Raw genomic sequence first — 24992 nt, 5'->3', positions numbered from 1 at the left:
TCATTGCATCCCTTTGCCACTCTTTATTCCTCCTAATCGGCGCATGAAGCGCTCTTCGTTTTACATGACCAAACCACCTAACCACCTTAGTCGGTTTTTCCTCATTTTATTCTCAATAAATGTAACCCCTACTTTTGTCCTAATTATTTCATTACTCACCCGATCCTTTCTCATATGACCACACATCCATCTCAACATACGCATCACCGCCACCGATATTTTAATTTATTAGACATCTAACTACCTTATCAACGCAATTTTAGATAAAGGATTTCTGGTTGTTGTATAAAAGATGGCCCCTTTGGAACGAATTTAAGAATTCTCAAGTTTATTAATTTCATAGCCTCAATGAGCAATGCTTTATTCAATATGGAAGCAATTTTTTAATTCCTACAAACAATTGTTATGCCAATATATAGATTGTGACCTATCTATCTATCCTGAATACAATTCTCACGGGCAAAGAGAATTTGGCGAGCAGCTGCATCATAAATGAAGCGAGTATTTGTTTGTTGCTTTGCTCCTATTATTGTCAACTGCGGTGATGATTTTAGTCCAAGGCAGAAAATATTATAATCTCTCAAAAACACATGCACATTCTCTCCTTCAACTTCCAAATCAGCTCCTTGAAAATGGAATGTCAATGAAGCATATCTAGTCACTGCTGGCCTTTGTGTGTAGCACAAATCATAACGCACTTGAGGCAACTGAAGTGGATGAATTCCATACTTAAGAAAATAATAATCCTGGATTGCCTTCACTACACGTTGATAGGCTGGTTGAATGATGCTACTGAATGATGATCCTGAATCTATACCGCAACCTCCAGTTCCATCTCGTCTAATTGCGAACATGTTTGGTGGAAACCCTATTCGTTTTCCATCAACACTTATATCTCGTAAGTCCACATAATAACTATATGGATTTAATGGAGCTGAAATAATCGGAGTTGATTTGAAACTTCTTCCTCGGGTACTAATGTCACTTCCAAACCTTAAGAAAGTGGTTGCATTCCCTTGTAATGGAGCTAAGCAGTAAGAAAATCTATGCTGAGTTACATCACCTAACTGTTGCAATAAAGAAACTGGGGACATACTTAAACCTATAATTCCACCACTCCTCCCTGATCTTTCAAAGCCAGGAAAGTTTTGATTATTTCTTGAACATCCAAAATATAATTCCATATGGCTATTAGGTGAAGTTTCCATTACATCTGAAGCTGCAACACCTTCAGTTACCGCGCCCCCCATATATGCTTCCCTATAAACACATTCTCCATTTTTGCATTTAAAAATAGAGCCGTTGTTGCGGCAGAGAGGGTGTTGGCAAGGGAGCTTCTTGAAGGTATGTGAAGCAGTTGAGTTGTAGATTGGAGGTATTTGACGAAATCTATGAGTACAAGGTTCACATTGTGTCCAAACAAGGATACTTCCAGTATCTAGAAGTAGATATAAAGGTATTGCAGGAGTCCCAATTTTTATTTTCACTAAATACAATGTAGTATCATCATAGGCTAAGTTGAACCTTAGTCCTTGAGGATTATATAAAGTATTTGCTCTGCTGTTTGAGAATTCTACTAGTCTATTTGCTCTTTGGGAGTCAGTGAGATTGCCAGGATACAAAGGAGATAATGGAGAGTCTCTATGAATGAGTTCAAGGCTAAAACCAGTAGGAGGTTTAGAATGGATGAAAGGGAGAAATAATAGTATAATGAGATACAGAAATGGAGAAACTGAGGAAAGAAATAATGGAGGATTAGGCATTTTCTTAATTGATTAAGTTAGAGGTGGGTATGCACTAATGGCTGAATGAGGTTATAAAAGAGAGTTGAAAGCAATATGTAATCAATGAAAGAATTTGTATGGAATGCTTAATTAGGGTAAAGTTATCTACTTAAGTAAAGGCGAGGATAGCTTTGGATATTGAATATCTGAGGCTTTATCAGAAGTTTTTATGATGTCAATAGATTTTAATCAATTTCTTATTACACCTTAATCGTGTGTGGGATTTTACAAAATCTTCTATGATATCGTTAGATTTTTGTTTGATATTCTCTGGAAATTTACTTTAACATTGATACAAACAACTAAGCTTTCTGATTTACAATTGGGAAGTCTCACAATTTCTTTAATTCCCCTTGAACTTGAACTTGAAGGGTGCACAACATAGATTCATTTATGTGTTGAGTTTAATTAATAGAATGAGTTTGTGTAACAGCCGTAAAAAAAAAATATTATACTCATATGAGAAAATTAGGATTCTAAAATAATTAATTATTAAGGTTTATTAATTTTAATATTATATATTTATATTTGAAAAAAATTCTATATTAAATATTATGGTTGAAAAAAATAATAAATTAGTTAATTTTATGACCCGTAGAAGATAAATGGGCTTGTTGTAATAGTGTTGTGATGTGTTTAACAATTAAAAAAAAGATAATTAATTCTTTTAAATCAATTATTAGTAAGGCAAACTTCTTTTATATATATAATAGGGTGAAAGCTTATTTTTGGGGGAAGGGAGCCGCCAAACCATTCTAAAGGTTCTGAAAAAAAAAAAGGGAGAATTTATTCTATTTGGCAGCACATATGTATTAAATGAAAGATATGTCATTCGCACTTGCTAATTTAGCGTTATCTTTCGGAATCGAGGTGAGTAGTTAATTAAATGTACATTACCTTTCTTTATATGTTTGTTGCCATGTTGATTGGTTGAGATTAATTGTCTATTGGTTCGATCTTCATGTTTGACATGTGCAAGTGGTTAATTAAATATATAATATATGTGTTTCTATGTTTGGGTGTAATAATTGTTTATTGATTTGGTTTATATGTTTGACATGTATACTTGATATTTATTTATGATGATTACGGTGACGTGAATGAATTGAATTTGATATTGATGGTTGTGAGAACATGTATGAAGTTTAGACCGAGACTTATTGGGGATAGAATGGAAATCGATTATGATACAGTTGATAAACTTTGGATAATATGAAGGACTGATAAATTATAAGAATAAGAGCTTATCTAGGATAGTATATTCAATGGTTGCTATTGAAATGAGAAAAATGAATATTGTGATCACATGAAATATAAACACCGGGTATTTGTTACGACAGGGTGTTAAGGTACCATGTATTTGTTACGACAGGGTACCTAGAGATAAGAGACGGGATACCGGGTATTTGTTACGACAGGGTATCCCATGATATGATTTTATTGGCCAAGCAACCATTTATTACTAGACTAGAGTAAGCAGGACCCTTAAATAAAAAGACTATTAAATTTTAAATTGATAAACTTGTTGCTTGATAACTCGTAAATTAAATGCACGAAACTATTGTATGCGCATGTTGTTGAACTGTGTATTTAATTAGCTATCTTATTGAGTCGGCAGCTCACCCCTTCCACCACCATTTTTCAGGAAGAAAAGGCTAGCGACGTTCGTATGGATCAGCTAGTATGTAGGGTCGTCATTATTAGGTTTATATTACTAATAGTCTAGCTTGTCCGCACTTTTGGTAAATTTTAAACGTTTGGTTTCATTTATTTGAACCTATTGGAATGCATTTATAAATGTAATGGACTTGGACTTTTGAGTTTTGTTAATATATTAAATGAAATTTATTATTGTTCCAGAAATTGACGGTTTTTAAAAAGGGGTGTTACATTTAATGGTATCAGAGCGGGTCTACGTTCCTAGGGGGGAGATAGAATGCATACTGGCCGAGCGTCTAGTGAGAATAAAACCATATGTGTTTTGTTTTCACCTTATATATTACGTTGGTATATCGTCGCTAATTATGATTACCAATAGAAATATGACAATTACCAACGACATTGTGTGGTTGCTAAACTGTTATTTTCTTGTTGTTAACAACTACAAAGGAGTTGATATAACAATGAAAGATGAAAAAAATGGAACCTAATTCTCAATGTAATTCTTGACATTGTGGCATCATTTTTATAAGCACTGCCGATCAATTGCATTTCATTTTGTGGTCTCCTATGTTTTATATTTATCCTTGTGTTATTAAGTGTTAATTTAACTAATATATTTTTTTTACAATTTGACATGCTTATTGAAAAAAAAAAAAAAATTCGAGCATTCAGCATGATACGTCCTTCTCATCAGTTTGTATACTTTCGTGATAGTGTGTTTGATCAACCTCTGTTCTACTTACTGATTTAATTCCTCTCATACTCATACTGATCTTAGTCTATGTAATTGATGTTTATCATAATTAATATTTGTTTTAATTTGAACTTTGTTACTTCTTATACCATAAACTAAACAATTGATATTTGTAGTATTATCTCAGTGTTATAATGGTCTTGAAATTTCTTAAACTATATACACTTGATATTGATATTCTTTCAATTCAATGGGACAATTTCCAACTGACATAAGCACCGCTCCTTCCATATTCTCAGATAAGAATACCCAACATTTGATAATTATTTTGATCAATTCATCTGGAAATTAGTATGCAGGTGTTCCATGTCTATTGTTTCTCTCAGCTATGTTTTTGTTGTTTGTACAGCCCATTTACAGTCCGAGCTTCACTATTGAAACCCTACTTAGATTTCATTTCTTTATTCATTTTTTTTCACTTCCCAATTAATCTCAAAATTTCATAGTTTTATATCTCTGTCTTTCCCAGTTGGATAAGTTATTTTGCCAAAATTTCTTTGCCTACATCTTTCTTAGTATCTCATGGTTATTCAATTTTATATTTTGGTTCAATTTGCTAATAACAAAAAAAAAAAATTATTCAAAGTTTAGTTCTATAAGAATACTGTTATGTAGTTGTCCCACTCCATTTATGCATGATTGTTGTTTTCTTTCTTCCATATGTTATCTAGTCCTTATTAATTTTGCTCACATTTAACTAGTCCTATTGATAACATATATACTAGTATCGTAATATCACTGTATTTACACTTATTTAAATGATTACTCATGGTACTTCATTTTCTATTTGTAGTAAATTTTTCTCATAACCATGACACTTTCTTTTTCTTCCATAGTTATATGTAAGGCCTTTCTGATATTTAGATGTTGTCATCTATGATTATAGATTTTACTATAATTTGGTTTCCTGGTCTATATTAGCTGTTGGTAACTTTCATCTTCTATTTGTTTGCATCGCATATCAGTCCTGATACGTCCTAAGTGAAATTTAAGGCTCAAAGCTTCAGCTCTTGAGTACATCATCCTATATAGATTCATGTACCATGTTTCATTTTTGTAATCGGATATGATTGAAATACCTCTTAGTTATAATATATTGACACCTTAAACTTCATGCATCTGTGACATGATTCGATATGGATTAACTATATCTCATACTTCTCATTTTTTTAATTTGTGTATCTAAGCATTTATGTATATCTGTTATGAGTTATTTCAGTTTTCCAAGTTATTTGTACTGAGATTTCTCTTATTATCAAGCTATGCTAATTAGGATACTTTGTACAATTTTCAATTGTCAAAAGGTGTGAGTCTGATATATAGGAGTGAATTTCATTCTCTCTTGTTTTGTTAATTGATGCATGTTATGTACCTACAAAAAGGATCCAGGATGACTAGCAATATATTATTGTTATTCTTCTATTTTTTTCCTAGGTTTCTTATGGATTATACATGATTCGTATACCAAGTTCAACGACCTTGCCTAAATAAATTACAAATAGTGTAGCACGTTCGGAAAAGGAGAATAAGTTCTAGTTTGTACGTAATTAGATGTACGGAACATCCGATGCTTAATCAGATTTACAAAACGTGTTTAGTTGACTTTGGTGTCCTATGCTAATTAATTATAGATGTACAAAGTTATGATTTTATTCTTTCATCTTAATGTTTGGTCATTCAATCATTTCATTTAGTTATCAATTGATATAATCTCCCTAGTTATTTTTTTTTTCATATAGTCAACTTTTAACAGATGTGATGGTTACAATATTTTTAAATTATGCTTAGAATGATTGTTTGGTTGAAATAGTTATTTATTTTCCATCAATGTGCAAAAGACTAGGAGGTTAATTTATAGAAAATGTGTTACAGGATAATTTTGTGAGCTTAGACATGGCCATGTGATTTTGAGAGCCTTTTATTTTTATTAGGATAGTTCAATGATTAAAATGTCGATTAGTTCGTATTCTTGTTATCACCAATTTTGCTTATATGGTTTTGATTACACTGGTTTGGTTTTGGTTTATCGGTTGTATGTCTTTATAAAGAATTCATTAATTTCGGGGACAAAATTTCTTTTTAGAGGGGAAGAACTGTAATGCCCGTAAAAAAATATTATACTCATATGAGAAAATTAGGATTCTAAAATAATTAATTATTAAGGTTTATTAATTTTAATATTATATATTTATATTTGAAAAAAAATCTATATTAAATATTATGTTTGAAAAAAATAATAAATTAGTTAATTTTATGACCCGTAAAAGATAAATGGGCTTGTTGTGATGTGTTGTGATGTGTTTAACAATTAAAAAAAAAGATAATTAATTCTTTTAAATCAATTATTAGTAGGGCAAACTTCTTTTATATATATAATAGGGTGAAAGCTTATTTTTGCGGGAAGGGAGCCGCCAAACCATTCTAAAGGTTCTGAAAAAAAAAGGGAGAATTTATTCTATTTGGCAGCACATATGTATTAAATGAAAGATAGGTCATTCGCACTTGCTAATTTAGCGTTATCTTTCAGAATCGAGGTGAGTAGTTAATTAAATATACATTACCTTTCTTTATATGTTTGTTACCATGTTGATTGGTTGAGATTAATTGTCTATTGGTTCGATCTTCATGTTTGACATGTGCAAGTGGTTAATTAAATATATAATATATGTGTTTCTATGTTTGGGTGTAATAATTGCTTATTGATTTGGTTTATATGTTTGACATGTATACTTGATATTTATTTATGATGATTACGATGACGTGAATGAATTGAATTTGATATTGATGGTTGTGAGAACATGAATGAAGTTTAGACCGAGACTTATTGGGGATAGAATGGAAATCGATTATGATACAGTTGATAAACTTTGGATAATATGAAGGACTGAAAAATTATAAGAATAAGAGCTTATCTAGGATAGTATATTCAATGGTTGCGATTGAAATGACAAAAATGAATATTGTGATCACATGAAATATAAACACCGGGTATTTGTTACGATAGGGTACCTAGAGATAAGAGACGGGATACCGGGTATTTGTTACGACAGGGTATCCCATGATAGGATTTTATTGGCCAAGCAACCATTGAGTATTACTAGACTAGAGTAAGCAGGGCCCTTAAATAAAAAGACTATTAAATTTTAAATTGATAAACTTGTTGCTTGATAACCCGTAAATTAAATGCACGAAACTATTGTATGCGCATGTTGTTGAATTGTGTATTTAATTAGCTATCTTATTGAGTCGGCAGCTCACCCCTGCCACCACCATTTTTCAGGAATAAAAGGCTAGCGACGTTCGTATGGATCAGCTAGTATGTAGGGTCGTCATTATTAGGTTTATATTACTAATAGTCTAGCTTGTCTGCACTTTTGGTAAATTTTAAACGTTTGGTTTCATTTATTTGAACCTATTGGAATGCATTTATAAACGTAATGGACTTGGACTTTTGAGTTTTGTTAATATATTAAATGAAATTTATTATTGTTCCAGAAATTGACGGTTTTTAAAAAGGGGTGTTACATTTAATGGTATAAGAGCGGGTCTACGTTCCTAGGGGGGAGATAGAATACATACTGGCCGAGCGTCTAGTGAGAATAAAACCATATGTGTTTTGTTTTCACCTTATATTACGTTGGTATGTCGTCGCTAATTATGATTACCAATAGAAATATGACAATTACCAACGACATTGTGTGGTTGTTAAACTGTTATTTTCTTGTTGTTAACAACTACAAAGGAGTTGATATAACAATGAAAGATGAAAAAAATGGAACCTAATTCTCAATGTAATTCTTGACGTTGTGGCATCATTTTTATAAGCACTGCCGATCAATTGCATTTCATTTTGTGGTCTCCTATGTTTTATATTTATCCTTGTGTTATTAAGTGTTAATTTAACTAATATATTTTTTTGACAATTTGACATGCTTATTGAAAAAAAAAAAAAAATTCGAGCATTCAGCATGGTACGTCCTTCTCATCAGTTTGTATACTTTCGTGATAGTGTGTTTGATCAACCTCTGTTCTACTTACTGATTTAATTCCTCTCATACTCATACTGATCAGATCTTAGTCTATGTAATTGATGTTTATCATAATTAATATTTGTTTTAATTTGAACTTTGTTACTTCTTATACCATAAACTAAACAATTGATATTTGTAGTATTATCTCAGTGTTATAATGGTCTTGAAATTTCTTAAACTATATACACTTGATATTGATATTCTTTCAATTCAATGGGACAATTTCCAACTGACATAAGCACCACTCCTTCCATATTCTCAGTTAAGAATACCCAACATTTGATAATTATTTTGATCAATTCATCTGGAAATTAGTATGCAGGTGTTCCATGTCTATTGTTTCTCTCAGCTATGTTTTTGTTGTTTGTACAGTCCATTTACAGTCCGAGCTTCACTATTGAAACCCTACTTAGATTTCATTTCTTTATTCATTTTTTTTCACTTCCCAATTAATCTCAAAATTTCATAGTTTTATTTATAAGTGGTTACATTGTCTCAGCATTTGCTCTAGAATGAACATTATCTTCTCTCACATCTTTCGGGAAGGAAATAGACTTATATGATGCATTGGCAAAGTTTGGAGTCTCTTCTTCCTTGATCAATTGGTGGCCTTCAGCTCCTGATTTTTGCCACAGGTTTATCAATGATGACATTTGTAATATTTCACAATTGTGTTTTTCTTAACTTTTCATATCTTTTCTCATCCCTCTTTCTTTTGTTTGTTCTCCTTCCTCTTCTTTTGCTCAAACACTCAATTTTTTCTTTTATTTATATATTGAGGGTTTGTCAGTTCTTGGGTCATGGGTGTCATCCCGCCCAAGTTCTGTCTCGTCCCAATTTCTATAAAAAAAAGGAGAGGGTAGAGAATAGAAAACTTAGAAGGTTGGGTAATGAGATTATAATCTAATTAGAGGAGTTTGAAGTAAACTTAAGGGAATGAAATGATTGTTTTAATAAAGCAAACATCAACAAAAGGAATGAAATCTCATATTTCCATTACCTTTTTTAGAAACCCCAAAACAAATACCTCCTACAATATGTGTAAAATTCAGCAAAACATTGATGTGACAGAGGAAATAGTTAACTATATATCAACTAAGCGCCACATCAAACTTGTCTTAGAGCCATGCCTTACCATATGGCACATCCTAAGCAGGCCTGTCCCTGAGCATGGGCAGGAGGGGCGCATGTCCAGGGCCCAAGGATGAGAAGGGCCTCAATTATAGTAATGTATTAGTACCTATTAAAGTATACTTGATTAAATTCGAAATTTTTTTTATAGTTGATTAAAAACGTTGGCATTAGATTCTTTCCAAATTAGTTTTTCCAAATAAAAAATGTTGGCATCAGTTATTAAATAGTCTTTCTAAATTCTCTAATTTATCTCAGGTTCTTAGGCGCTAAACCTCGTTAAATGATGTGATTTTCAAATTTGATTTTTTATTTTTCTGTTATCATGCTTTGTATCGTAAAGAGCATAAAATCTATTAGAACTATTTCATAATTTATTAAATTTAAGAAATTTACTTCTAGAAATACTCATAGACATCATTTTATATAAAAAATTGGATGCTTAAAGCAATATAAAATATTTTTATTAGATATTTTGTTAAATGTAACAAGAAAAGTGTCATTTTTAAGTAATCTTCTTTTATACAATTTAGGCTTAATACATCATTTGCCCCCTGAACTTGTCCAAAATGGTTGATTGGCCCCCTGAACTTGCGTAAAATATAATCAATTAATCACTCGGTTGTAAAAAGGTAAGTTAAATGCGGAAGATATGTTGCACACATCTTAAAAAAGTAAAACGACCAAGATCATATGCGATTATAATATTAGAGAAGAAAATGTTTTATAGTTAAATAAGTAAGAAGTTCTTTTTTTAACATGTTTTAATCTATTTTGTGAAGTATGTAATAACATATCTTCCGCAATGACTTACTTTTTTACAACCGAATGATTAATTGATTACATTTTACGCAAGTTCAAGGGGCTAACTGAACACTTTATGTAAGTTCAGGGGGCTATCGAGACACTTTGAAAGTTCAGAGGGTCAATCAACCATTTTGGACAAGTTCAGGGGGGCAAATGATGTATGAAGCCTACAATTTACTTTTCTACTTATTTTTTATTTCCATTTATTTATTAGGGTCCCATTTGATAATTCGCCCCCGGCCTCTAAAATCTCAGGATCGGCCCTGATCCTAAGCCATAATTATATTTTAAAAAAGTCGGATATTCATTTGACATGGCGTTTAGTTGACATATAGTTTAATGTCTACTATGCCGCATCAATATTCTAGTGAGTTTTTATAAAAAAATTAGCCGAAATAATTTTATTGAAATTAAATGTGAAGTTCAATGATTTTATAAAAAGAACATGAAGTTTAATGGCATTTGTGAAACAAATACAAAATTTCAATGACTATGGTGTGTTTTACCCATTTAACTTGAATGTTTGCCAATTTTGTGGGATCTAGTGTTTATAATTTTTTTTTTGGTAAAGTTCAAATAAAACCCCTATAGTTTCACTAATTTTTAGATAAAAGACTGTGGTTTACTTTTTGTCAAAACAAGGATTGAGGTTTCAAACTTGGATTAATACTATTAAAACCATCTTTAACGTCTTGAAAATGAAAATTTTCAAGAATTAAAGTTATGTCATATTTTTTATGGAACTACATTTTTGATTTTCAAAAATCATCTTTTTTGGAACTTTCTCTCTCTAAACATTAACTTTCTTTCTCTTTACTAAACATTATCTAAACAATCTCAAAATAAAAAAATTGAAGAATTAAAGTTGCTTAAAATATTAGTAGTTCTTAAAATATGTCATTTTTAAAGTCGTCAGGTGATTTTAATAGTATCAATCGAAAAAGTCCTTATTTTGTTAAAGTTAAAAACTTCAATCCTCGTTTTGACAAAAAGTAAACCACAATCCTTTATCTGAAAATTAGTGAAACCACAGGGGTTTTATTTGAACTTTACCTTTTTTTTTGTTTAAAGTTTATTTTTTAAGTTCTAAGAGTTTATGTTTATATTTAGAATGTAAAATTCTACATAAATAATTAGCTAAAAAATAGGTAATTAATTAATTGCATTCAATGGTGAAAATACATAAAGTAAGACTTACTTTGTAAAAAAATAAAGTAAGCATATACCATTCTATAGGTGTCTTCTATACTTACTTTGTTTTTCACAAAGTAATGCCTTGTTCTTTTTGACTTAATTTCAGCATAAGTAAGTTCAGTTCGGTTCAGTTCAGTTCAGCAACATTCAGTTCAATTCACTTAAGTTAAGTTCAATTAATTTAATTTCAATAATAATTATTATTATTATTTATTATAATTATAATTATTTATATATAATTTATAATTTAATATATAATTTATAATTTAATATTATTTATATATAATTCGTCATTATTTATTATAATTATAATTATTTATATATAATTTTTTTGAAGAAATATATAATTTATAATTTAGTGCATCATTATTTATTATAATTATTTATATATAATGTATTATTCTTTATTATTCTTTATATATAATTTATAATTGTAATTATTTATATATAATGTATTATTATTTATTATCATTTATATATAATTCATAATTATTTATTATAATTATAATTACTTATATATAATTTATAATTTATTATATATAATTTATCATTTTTTATTATAATTATAATTATTTATATATAAAATATATCATTATACATATAATTTAGGCTTAATGCTTCTCCAGCCCCCTTAACTTTTCCAAATTGGTCGTTTTACCCCTTCAACTCATCGAATGTCCTATGTACCCCTTTAACTCCATAAAAGTGGTATTTTTCACCTCCTTAACTTGTCCAAATTTGTCATTTTACCCCTTCTCAACTTATCGAATATCCTATTTACCCCCTTATTAACTCTATAAAAGTGGTATTTCTCACCACTTATGATCCTATTTACCCTCTTAACTCTATAAAAATAGTATTTCTTATCCCTTTATAGTAGTAAAAAAAGTTGAAAAGAGAAAGAACGAATAAAAAATACAAATAACAAGCACATTAATATAAACAAGTTAAATACATTATATGTAGGGATAATGTACCAAAATAGGCCTATGATTTTTGGGGAAGTATCAATTTAGGTTCCACTTACAAAATAGCATAAATATAGGTTTAACGTTTAAAAAAAGTTATCAATTTAAGCTTCGATAACGGATTATAAGGGGTGAAAAATACAACTTTTATGGAGTTAAGGGGGTAAATAGAACATTCTATGAGTTGGGGGGAGAAATGATCAAGTTGAGGGGGTGAGAAATACCACTTTTATGGAGTTAAGGGGGTAAATAGGACATTCGATGAGTTGAGAGGGTAAAATGACTAATTTGGACAAGTTAAGGAGGTTGGGGAAGTATTAGGCCTATAATTTACTATAATTATAATTATTTGGTGTAGTTAAGTTAAGTTAAGTTAAGTTCACTACAGTAGCATTCAGTTCAGTTTAGTTCAGTTCAGTTAATTTAATTTAATTTAATTTCAGTAAAAAAGAACATGACCCTAGTCTTACTTTGTTTTTGTTCTTCATATAATAGAGTTATAATTAGAGGTCATTCGCCGTTTAGGAATTAAGGTTGTTCAACTGCATTACCACCTTCACTGATCATATTAGGCGATGCTAAAAAGCTCATTCTCCGAGTAGTAAATATTTTTTTCCATCTCCTTTCATTTTAATACATTATAAATTTTGTTGAAATTGCAATTGAAACCCCCAACCTTATATACATTTATGAATTTTATCCTATTTTGCAGTTTGATGGCACAACTCAATTACGAGATTTTTAGGACGCTACAAATCAATCCTTATTTTCTGTATAGTTGAATGTTCATTTGACTATGAAGAGTTGAGTTTATTTGACAAGTTCTTAATGATATTTCATTTGAATTACTCAATTAGTTTGTATTCGAATATTATTTTTGTAACACTTGTATTGTGAACTCTATTTCAACAATACACTTACTATTTCAACAATACACAAATCAAGTGAGATCGAAACACTTATAATTATAATTGATGCAATGTTCTCAAATTAATTCCATGGCCTCAATGACCAATGATTTGTTCAATATAGAAGCATTTATTTAATTCCTAAACATAATTGTTATGCCAATATATATTGTGACCTATCTATCATCTTTAATGCAATTCTCACGAGCGAAAAGAATTTGGCCAGCAGCAGCATCATAAATGAAGCGAGTGTTTATTTGTTGCATTGCTCCAATTATAATGATGTGCTGTGTCAATGATGTGAGTGAATGCTGTTCCTGAATCTATAAGGCAACCTCCTTTTCCATCTGGTTTTATTGCGAACATGTTTGGTGGAAACCCTATTCGTTTTCCATCAACACTTATATCTAGTAAGTCTAGATAGTAATCTTCTGCATTTGATGGAGATGGAATTATCGGGGTTGATTTGAAACTTCTTCCTCGTGCCCCAATGTCACTCCCAAACCTTAAGAAGGTGCTTGTATTCGCACGTATTGGAACTAAGCAGTAAGAAAATCTATGCTGAGTTATATTCCCCAATTGTTGGAGGAAAGAAATTGGGGACAAACTTAAACCCATGATTCCAGCAGTCCTCCCTGACCTTTCGAAGGGAGTAAAGTTTCCATTATTTCTTGAACATCCAAAATATAATGGAATAAAGCTATCACGTGAAGTTTCCATTGTATCAAAAGATGCAGCACCTTCAGTTACCGCGCCATCTAAATACTGTGCCCTATAAACACATTCAGCATTTCTGCATTTGAAAATAGGGCTGTTGTTGCGGCAGAAAGGGTGTTGGCAAGGGAGTTTCTTGAAGGTATGTGAAGCAGTTGAGTTGTATATTGGAGGTATTTGACGAAATCTATGAGTACAAGGTTCACATTGTGTCCAAACAAAGCTACTTCCAGTATCTAGAAGGAGATATAAAGGTATTGCAGGAGTTCCAAGTTGTATTTTCACTAAATATAGTGTAGAATCATGGGCTAAGTTTAACCTTAGTCCTTGAGGATTAGCAAGTGTATTTGCTCTGGTGTTTGAAAATTCTACAAGCCTATTTTCTCTTTGAGAGTCAGTAAGATTGCCAGGATACAAAGGAGATAATGGAGAGTCTCTATGAATGAGTTCAAGGCTAAAACCATTAGGGGGTTTAGAATGGATGAAAGGGAGAAATAAGAGTATAATGAGATACAGAAATGGAGAAACTGAGGAAAGAAATAATGGAGGATGAGGCATTTTCTTAATTGATTAAGTTAGAAGTGGGCATAGCAGAATAAGGTTATATAAGATAATTGAAAAGCAGTATTTAATCAATGAAAGAATTTGTATGGAATTCTTACTGAGGATAAAGTTATCTACTTAAGTAAAGGCAAGGATATCTTTAGATATTGGATATCTGAGGATTTATCAAAAGTTTTTATGATATTAATAGATTTTGATTACTTGCGGATAAATCTTAATCATGTATGGTCATTTAAAAAATCTCATATGATATCATTAGATTTTGGTTGATCTTTTTTTTTTTTTTTTTTTTAATGGAAATTTACTTTAACCAAAGCTGTAAAAAACGTTAAGCGCTAGTCAAGCGGATAGGGTCCTCAAGCAATAATCGGGGATTAATTTTTTTTTTTGGTAGAAACAGGAAAGAAAACAAACCAACACCGAGACAAAAGCTAACCTGGGATCAGCCTAGGAAAGCTAACCTCAACTCTGTCCTCTAAAAGGAGAGAAGAAAGATAGATAGGAGGATCAGAAAGGGTGGAAACACCTAACATCCCCTCGTGCCCAGCCGCCGCCAAGCGATCCGCAATTCGATTTTGTTCTCTGTAGATGTGGCTGAACTCTAAGGACTCAAAGGAGGAGTCAAGACTTCTTAATGCTTTGATAAGGTTCTGGCTACTAAGACAAAAAGCATGATTATTAGAGATCATACTAATAGCCTCCATATTATCAGACTCCACAGCAAGCCTTTTAATACCCAGATTTCTAGCAAGCTTGACTCCAGAAAGAATACCCCAAAGTTCCGCTGAAAAGGATGAGCCCAAACCCAGGTTATGGGTGAATCCAGACAACCAGGCACCTCCCGCGTCCCTGAGCACGCCTCCAGCCGCGATCTTTCCATTGTTGAGACAGGAGCCATCCGTGTTCAACTTAACCACCCCATCCTTCGGCCTACACCACCCAACGAGTTGAACCTCTTTATTCTGGGTAGAATTGGCAAGGGGGTCCCATTTGAAGCTCCCCGTAATGGTAAGGAGCTTTTTAGAGAAGAACTCGGATAAGTTCTGAATAAAAACAGTCTTCTCACCAAAGATCTCCTCGTTTCTCCACTTCCAAAGGTGGTGGCAGATAATAGCAAATAAAATGTCTCCCTGCTCCATGCTAGCCATTAACCTACCTTTAACCCCATTGGAGAACCAGTCATTCTCAGGGTAGGCAAAGAAGGAGGGGAGAATGTGGTGCGGAAGAACTTTCTGCCAAACCTCTTTACTCTTAGGACAGTCCCTAAGGGCATGGCACAAAGATTCAACTTGGCCTCTGCATCTACTGCAAGCACCTGAATCCGCCAAGTGATGTCTATGTGTATCCGAATTAGTCAGCAACCTGTCCTTGACTCCAAGCCACAGGAAGCTCCTCATTCGGTAAGGGATTTTCAGAGCCCAAATGGATTTCCAAGTGTCCAAAAGAGGGTCGGATCTGTCAAGAGTAAAAGCTTCAAAGGCAGACTTGCAAGAGTAAGCTCCATTTTTTGTCAGGGCCCAGCAATGTCTATCCTTGTCCTCCTCAAGGTTACTAATCTTCACTCCCCTGATTCTGAGGAGAGAATCAAGGCTCAAGAAGGAATCAAACATAGACCAAATCCAGTCCCCATCAGAGTCCACCACATCGGCAATCCTCCAGTTGCGGAAATTGCTAGGCGGGGGAGAGCAGCAAACCTCTATAAGAGGTTTATCTCCGATCCAGGTGTCATACCAGAAGCTTATGGACTTACCATTACCCACCTCCAGGCCAACCCCCGTGCAGAACTCAGCAAACACAGCACTGAGCCCTTTCCAAAGGAAAGAACAATTGCCAATCCTCTCTTTAGGGCCCCCCAAAGATTTTGTATTTACGTATTTTTTATTTGTTCATGTAATTGATTATTTCTCTACTCTCTTCCGTAGTTCTAGTGACCATATCGATCTTTCTTCAATTAATGAGGTAATTCCCAACTTAGTAACTTCTTTGGAAAATGCGGAATTAATTTCTAAACCTTCCATTGAAGTCATTAAAGACACAGTCTTTTCTATGGATCCTGACAGTGCCCCTGGCCCTGATGGTTTTGGGGGAACCTTTTACCGCTTCTTTTGGGATATTGTTGGGAAGGGCGTTTGCAATATGGTTCAGGCTTTCTTTGATCATGGTTGCATCCTGCCTGGTTTAAACTCTAGTATTATGGCCCTTATTCCTAAAGTGGCTGAAGCTGACAGAATTGAGAATTTTCATCCAATTGTGATGAGTAACTTTGGTTTCAAAATCATCTAAAAAATTCTTACGGATCGCCTTGCAGTTATTGCTGCAAGGATTGTCTCTCCCAACCAGTATGGGTTCCTTAAAGGTAAAAGCATTCATCAGTGCATTGCCTTAGCTTCTGAGGGAGTTAATATGCTTGACAGAAAACGTTTTGGTGGTCACATGGCCTTAAAAATTGATATTCGTAAGGCTTTTGATACTTTAGATTGGAACTTCCTCTTGGCTGTGTTGGATTCCTTTGGTTTTTCTCTCACTTTCAGAGATTGGATCCTAAACATTCTGGCATCTGCTCGTATTTCAGTGATGATCAATGGTTCTCCAAAGGGTTACTTTTCTTGTTCTAGAGGGGTTAGACAAGGGGACCCCCTTTCTCCTCTACTGTTTGACATTGCTGAGGATTTTTTATCTCGTTGGCTTACTAAAATGGTTAGGGAGGGTACTTATTCTCCTATGTATTATTCTGGTGGAAATTCATTTCCCTCTCATCTTCTTTTTGCTGATGACATGCTCATTTTTGGAGTGGCATCTTTGAGCAATGTGCATGCTCTTAAGGATTTTTTCCTGCTCTATGGATAGATATCCGGTCAGCAAGTTAGTTGGGATAAATCTGCTATCTTTTTTGGTTCTCAGGTGAGTCCTCCGATTCGACTTGCTAACTGTCTTGGCATCCGTTTGGAGTCTCTCCCCTTTAGTTACTTAGGAGTCCCTCTATTTAAAGGTGCAATTGATCTATCAAAGAACCCAATCCAGCACAGCAGGATGAAGCATGTCAGCATCAGACATCACTTCATTAGAGACCATGTACTCAAAGGTGAGAAATCATCCTTTCATATACTACTAACCACTCAGAATCCAAAATGCTTAGTATTCTAAACGCTGAGTGTTAGATCCGTTGCACTTAATGCTTAAGCACGCGAACAGCCACCTAGGATGACGTACGCGCTGAATGTGTCATAAATGCCAGGATCTTTGTCGGTTGACAATCCCAAGGCAAAACTGACACATGGATTCGATAAGATCCACTCTTCACCGCTATAAATAATGGGTAAATCCCCATTCTTTATTTTCTTTACACCTACCGAATTCTAAGGCAAAGCTTTCTCTCTAAAAACTCTCAAAGCTTCTCAAACTTGTTCTGAAACTATGACTAAAGTTTCCGTCAACATCTCCGGTGCCGGTCACCCTAAGACCAGCTCCGATGAACCCTCCAGGCAAACTTCTATGCCTAAAACTACCAAGGTCACTACGCCGAGTAAAGGAAAAACTGGGCAAGCTACCTCCTCCAAAGAAAAATCGACCAAAACCAGAACCTATACCAAGGTCTTTGGTAACATTAGCGAATGGAAAGTGGACTTCTCACGATGGGTCTCTGAGTCCTTCGTAACTTCCGAGCAACCCTTCTGCGAATGGATATCGCAAAATGGATGGACCGAGCTGTTCTCTATTAGGGATCACACTTATCCTGACCTAGTAAGGGAGTTCTACCACAATCTCCGTATTGTTGATGACAACCAGGACTATCTGGCAACTGTGGTAAGAGAAAAGACCATTTTCATAAACCCTAACTATCTGGCAAACTTGCTGAAGTTGAAAAATGAAGGAGCAAAGCTGAGAAGATCTGGAGATCATGACGGTACTGGGTACGAAGTCACCTTCTGTAAACCTGAAGGCCACTCAGGAGAAGTCTCCAGTTCCTCTATGGGTCAGCACCAAAAGATGGCTCACTATCTGCTGACCTACTTCATTTATCCTAAGATCAACTGCACCACCTCAGCAACGAACTTTGAGCAATGCTTCATATGGCATATGCTGACATACAAACCGATCAACATGCCAGTATTCCTGATTGCTGGGTTCCTACGAAGCACTGGAACTCTAAGGCTGGGCTCGCTCATCACTAGGATCCTCATTGATCATCAAATAGACCTAACTAATGAAGTTAAAGCTAGAGGATCTGAAATCACAGCAGCTTCGCTGAGGGCTTTGAAGTTCAATCAGCCTCTGAAGAAAGGAAAAACTGCTGCTGCTGGTGAACAACAAGCTGAGGAAACAGCTGTCCCGAAGAAAGGGAGAAGAACTAAGGCTCCAGCTGCCCGTAAGAGGAAAGCTGTTGAGACCCCTTCAAAGAAGGCTGAGCCTAAGGCAAAGAAGCCTAAGTCAGTTGCTGAACCAGGTCAGGAGAGACCTAAGTCAGCTGAGAAAAGGAGCAGGCAAGATGAGCCTGAAATTGAGGAAAGACAAGATGCTGATGAGCAACCTCAAAAGAAGCAGAAGTCTTCTTCACTGACTCCAATTGATGCTATCCGTACTGACGTCATTGTTCCTTGTGACTTTCACTACACACAGTGTCTAGGAACTGTAGCTGAGCATCAAGAAGATGAGGTGCATTTGGACGATCAGTTCATTGCACAAGTTGAGGAAGAGCTAGATGGTGACAGTTCAGAAGATGACGAAGAAGAAGAGGCCAGCGGTCAGGATGACGCTAAGGACAATGAGGAAACAACCAGTGAGGTTGAAGCTGAGCAAGCCAATACTGAGTTGGCTACTGGAGAAGAACAAGAACATGACCAACACAATGTTGATCAAGTACAAGAACAAGCTGACCAGCTTAATGCTGAGGCCACCGAGTCAGCGAAGATATGATTCATGGCTGACGAACTTGCTGAGTCGTGCGTCTCTGAGCATACTGACCCCTCCATTGCATCTGACGATGAGGAGCAATCAAATGAGGTAATACCACTTTCCCAGCTCAGAAACGAAATGGGTAATGCCCTGAGTGATCTCTATACACTTGTCAAAAAGTGTAATAAGAAAATTAGAGCACTCAGCAGGCGCTGTGACGAGGTTGAAGAGGTCAAGCTGAGTGACCTCAGATACCTTCTTCAGGACAACTCAACTTTGCATGATAACATGAAGATCATACATGAGTCTGTCTCTGAAGTCCAATCAGTTTCAAAGAAACTGAGAAAGGAAGTCACAACTATCCAGAACCAATTAAAGGTTCCAAATAAAAGAAACATTCCTCTGAGAACTCAGTACCAAGGTACTCAGCAGAGATGGAATCCCCAACGGAATGTCCAGTGTGACTTCTATGGGAAGAAAGGTCACACCACAAAGGTGTGCTGGCATGCTCAGCACTGGGGTGCTGACCAGTCAGTGAGACAACCTAAACAGAAGGTCAGCTGTGACTTCTGTGGAAAGAATGGCCATACTGTCCAAGTATGTCGCCATAAAATAAAATATGATGCTTTACCTGTTGCACCTAACAAGCAAGGACCCAAAAAGAATTGGGTACCTAAAAGTAACTAGTTACAATGCAGGTAAGCCTGAGATGTGCTGAGAAGTCAAAGATGTGGTATATTGACAGCGCATGCTCGAGGCATATGACTGGTGATGAAACTCAGTTCATCACGTTTGAGCGTAAACGAGGAGGAAGTGTAAGTTTTGGAGACAACAAAAAGGGTAAGATAGTAGGGTCAGGAACCATCGGAGATAATCCTACTATTGAGTCAGTCTCCCTAGTCATCGGACTCAAATATAACTTACTCAGCGTAGCTCAGCTATGTGACAATGGGAGAAAAGTTATATTTGATGCTACTGGATGTAAAATATACGAGGGTAAATCAAATGAGTTAATTTTAACTGCCCCTCGCATAGATAATGTCTTTATGCTAGACTTAGAGAAAAAGTTTTCAAAAACTGTATGCTTAGTATCAAAGGAAGAAAATTCCTGGCTATGGCACAGGAGACTTGGTCATGTAAGCATGGACCTCCTGACCAAATTAGCAAGAAAGCAATTGGTTGAGGGACTGCCTGAACTTAAATTTGAAAAAGATCAATTATGCCACGCTTGCCAAGCTGGAAAACAAACCAAACAATCTTTTCACAGCAAAAACATTGTCTCAACTAAGCATCCGTTAGAGTTACTACACTTGGATCTCTTCGGTCCAGTCCAGCCGCTGAGTCTGGGTGGAAGAAGATTTTCCTTGGTCATTGTAGATGACTTCTCTCGGTACACTTGGGTCATCTTGCTGAGTAGCAAGGATGAGACCTTTGAGACATTTTCAAATTTGGTAAGAAAAATTGAAAATGATAAAGACCTAAAATTGGCTCACATCCGAAGTGATAATGGTGGAGAATTCAAAAACCAAAAGTTTGTTGAATTCTGTGAAGCCAGCGGCATTGACCACAATTTTTCTGCTCCTAGAACACCTCAACAAAATGGGGTTGTTGAAAGGAAGAACAAAACTCTGGTTGAAATAGCCAGGACAATGCTGGATGAGTATAGGCTTCCAAAGTATTTTTGGGGAGAGGCTGTTAACACAACGTGCTATATTCTTAATAGGGCTCTAGTTAGACCTATATTAAAGAAAACCCCCTATGAACTTTGGAAAGGATGAAAGCCCAACATTGGATACTTTCGTGCCTTTGGCTGTAAATGTTTTATTTTGAATACCAAAGATAGCTTAGCAAAGTTTGACTCAAAAGCTGATGAGGCTATCTTTTTAGGCTACTCAACAAACAGCAAAGCATACAGAGTTTTCAATAAACGAACTCAAGTTTTAGAAGAGTCAGTACATGTTGAGTTCGACGAGACTAACCCTGCAGGTAGATACCAGCCACTGACCGAGGATGATCCACACTCAGTAACCGCTGACCAAGAACCAGCTGCTGAGTCATTTACTAAAAGGCTGACCAAGAGTAAGAGTGAACCTAAGATTGTTTTCACTGACTAGTCTACTTCTGCAGAGATTGTTGAAACACAGACAACACAAGACATAAATCTACCTAAAGAGATAAGGATTCCAAGAGGGCACTCAGAGAGTGCAATCCTTGATTCTGCTGGGAATACCCTGATGACGAGGAATCAACTCAGGAGGTACCTCAGCAATGTAGCCTTCGTCTCAGTTCAGGAACCTAAGAACTTCGCTGATGCTGAGGAAGATGAATTCTGGATGAGCGCAATGCAAGAGGAACTCGACCAATTCAGAAGAAACGATGTATGGGAGCTAGTGCCACATCCAAGGAGTCAGAAGACCATTGGAACAAGATGGGTCTTCCACAACAAACTGGATGAGCAAGGAAATGTAGTCAGGAACAAAGCAAGGCTTGTAGCTCAGGGCTACAGTCAGCAAGAAGGTATTGACTACGGTGAGACCTTTGCCCCAGTGGCAAGGCTAGAAGCTATTAGGATCTTATGTGCATATGAATCTTACATGAACTTTAAATTATTCCAAATGGATGTTAAGAGTGCATTTCTTAATGGAGTTATAAACGAGGAAGTTTATGTTAATCAACCTCCAGGGTTTGAGGATCCAAAATTCCCAAACCACGTTTATAAACTCAAAAAGGCTCTATACGGCCTCAAGCAAGCACCACGTGCTTGGTATGAGAGGCTGACCAGTTTCCTGCTGACTAGAAATTATGTCAAGGGCAAAACTGATACAACCTTATTCATTAAGAGAAAGGGTAAAGATACCCTGGTGGCTCAAATTTATGTTGATGATATAATATTTGGTGCAACTAACGAATCAATGTGCAAGGAATTTAGCAAACAAATGCAGACTGAGTTTGAAATGTCGATGATGGGAGAACTCAACTTCTTCCTCGGACTTCAAATAAAACAAGGAAAGAATGGCATCTTCATCAGTCAAGCTAAATATGCCAAGGAGATATTAAAGAAATATGACTTGGAAAATTGCAAGCCAATATCCACTCCTATGGGCACTGACACTGTCCTCTGCGCTGACGAGAATGGTAAGTCAGTAGATAGCAAATTGTATCGAGGTATGATAGGCTCTCTACTTTACTTAACAGCCAGTAGACTGGACATTCAGTTCTCAATATGCTACTGTGCTAGATATCAATCTAACCCTAAGGAATCTCATTACATAGCTGTAAAAAGAATCCTTAGATACTTGCAAAGCTCAGTGAACGCAGGTTTATGGTATCCCAACACACATGGCTTTACACTCGTTGGATACACTGACACTGACTATGGTCGAGACAAGCTAGAACGAAAAAGCACCTCTGGAGGATGTCATTTCTTAGGAACCTGTCTTGTATCTTGGTTCAGCAAGAAGCAGGCGTCAGTAGCATTGTCTACCACTGAAGCTGAGTACATTGCTGCCGGTCACTGTGTTGCTCAAGTCCTATGGATTAAGCAACAGCTTGAAGACTATGGTGTTCAAACAAAGACAATTGAGGTCAAATGCGACAACAAAAGTGCAATTGATCTATCAAAGAACCCAATTCAACACAGCAGAATGAAGCATGTCAGCATAAGGCATAACTTCATTAGAGACCATGTACTCAAAGGTGAGATAAAGCTGACCTACGTCCCAATGGATGAGCAGCTTGCGGATATCTTCACAAAGCCACTGGCTCGTGAACAGTTCAGCATACTGAGAGAAGCCATTGGTATGTTTAATCCTCTTCAGTAAATTCATGTTCTAAAATGTAAATTTATGCTGAGTGAATTACTATGCTGGATGATTTATGCAAATGCATGCCGAGTGATTGTTATGCTGAGTACTTAACACAAAATACACATCAATACTGAGTCAATATGCACACCGAGTAGTAATCTTAAACTGAGAAATCATCCTTTCATATACTACTGACCACTCAGAATCCAAAACGCTTAGTATTCTAAACGCTGAGTGTTAGATCCGTTGCACTTAATGCTTAAGCATGCGAACAACCACCTAGGATGACGTACGCGCCGAATGTGTCATAAATGCCAGGATCTTTGTCGGTTGACAATCCCAAGGCAAAACTGACATATGGATTCGATAAGATCCACTCTTCACCGCTATAAATAATGGGTAAATCCCCATTCTTTATTTTCTTTACACCTACCGAATTCTAAGGCAAAGCTTTCTCTCTAAAAACTCTCAAAGCTTCCCAAACTTGTTCTGAAACTATGACTAAAGTTTTCGTCAACATCTCCGGTGCCGGTCACCCTAAGACCAGCTCCGATGAACCCTCCAGGCAAACTTCTGTGCCTAAAACTACCAAGGTCACTACGCCGAGTAAAGGAAAAACTGGGCAAGCTACCTCCTCCAAAGAAAAACCGACCAAAACCAGAACCTATACTAAGGTCTTTGGTAACATTAGCGAATGGAAAGTGGACTTCTCACGATGGGTCTCTGAGTCCTTCGTAACTTTCGAGCAACCCTTCTGCGAATGGATATCGCAAAATGGATGGACCGAGCTGTTCTCTATTAGGGATCACACTTATCCTCACCTAGTAAGGGAGTTCTACCACAATCTCCGTGTTGTTGATGACAACCAGGACTATCTGGCAACTGTGGTAAGAGAAAAGACCATTTTCATAAACCCTAACTATCTAGCAAACTTGCTGAAGTTGAAAAATGAAGGAGCAAAGCTGAGAAGATCTGGAGATCATGACGGTACTGGGTACGAAGTCACCTTCTGTAAACCTGAAGGCCACTCAGGAGAAGTCTCTAGTTCCTCTATGGGTCAGCACCAAAAGATGGCTCACTATCTGCTGACCTACTTCATTTATCCTAAGATCAACTGCACCACCTCAGCAACAAAATTTGAGCAATGCTTCATATGGCATATGCTGACATACAAACCGATCAACATGCCAGTATTCCTGATTGCTGGGTTCCTACGAAGCACTGGAACTCTAAGGCTGGGCTCGCTCATCACCAGGATCCTCATTGATCATCAAATAGACCTAACTGATGAAGTTAAAGCTAGAGGATCTGAAATCACAGCAGCTTCGCTGAGGGCTTTGAAGTTCAATCAGCCTCTGAAGAAAGGAAAAACTGCTGCTGCTGGTGAACAACAAGCTGAGGAAACAGCTGTCCCGAAGAAAGGGAGAAGAACTAAGGCTCCAGCTGCCCGCAAGAGGAAAGCTGTTGAGACCCCTTCAAAGAAGGCTGAGCCTAAGGCAAAGAAGCCTAAGTCAGTTGCTGAACCAGGTCAGGAGAGACCTAAGTCAGCTGAGAAAAGGAGCAGGCAAGATGAGCCTGAAATTGAGGAAAGACAAGATGCTGATGAGCAACCTCAAAAGAAGCAAAAGTCTTCTTCACTGACTCCAATTGATGCTATCCCTACTGACGTCATTGTTCCTGGTGACTCTCACTACACACAGTGTCTAGGAACTGTAGCTGAGCATCAAGAAGATGAGGTGCATTTGGACGATCAGTTCATTGCACAAGTTGAGGAAG

The 24992-nt window shown here is 35.8% G+C and overlaps 1 protein-coding gene across 1 annotated transcript; it reads right to left on the bottom strand.

Annotated features, from left to right (window-relative positions):
- Positions 1 to 319: 319 nt before the first annotated feature.
- On the bottom strand, positions 320 to 1812 carry LOC136223889 (aspartic proteinase nepenthesin-1-like). The gene has a single exon (XM_066012058.1). The coding sequence runs from the start codon at positions 1761 to 1763 to the stop codon at positions 432 to 434; it is 1332 nt and encodes a 443-aa protein (XP_065868130.1). The 5' UTR covers positions 1764 to 1812; the 3' UTR covers positions 320 to 431.
- Between the last annotated feature and the right edge of the window lie 23180 nt (positions 1813 to 24992).

This window comes from Euphorbia lathyris, chromosome 3 (assembly GCF_963576675.1).
Source record: "Euphorbia lathyris chromosome 3, ddEupLath1.1, whole genome shotgun sequence".
Classification (NCBI taxonomy): Eukaryota; Viridiplantae; Streptophyta; class Magnoliopsida; order Malpighiales; family Euphorbiaceae; genus Euphorbia; species Euphorbia lathyris.
The sequence above is the reverse complement of the archived record's forward strand: the minus strand, read 5'-3'. Positions and strand labels throughout refer to the sequence as shown.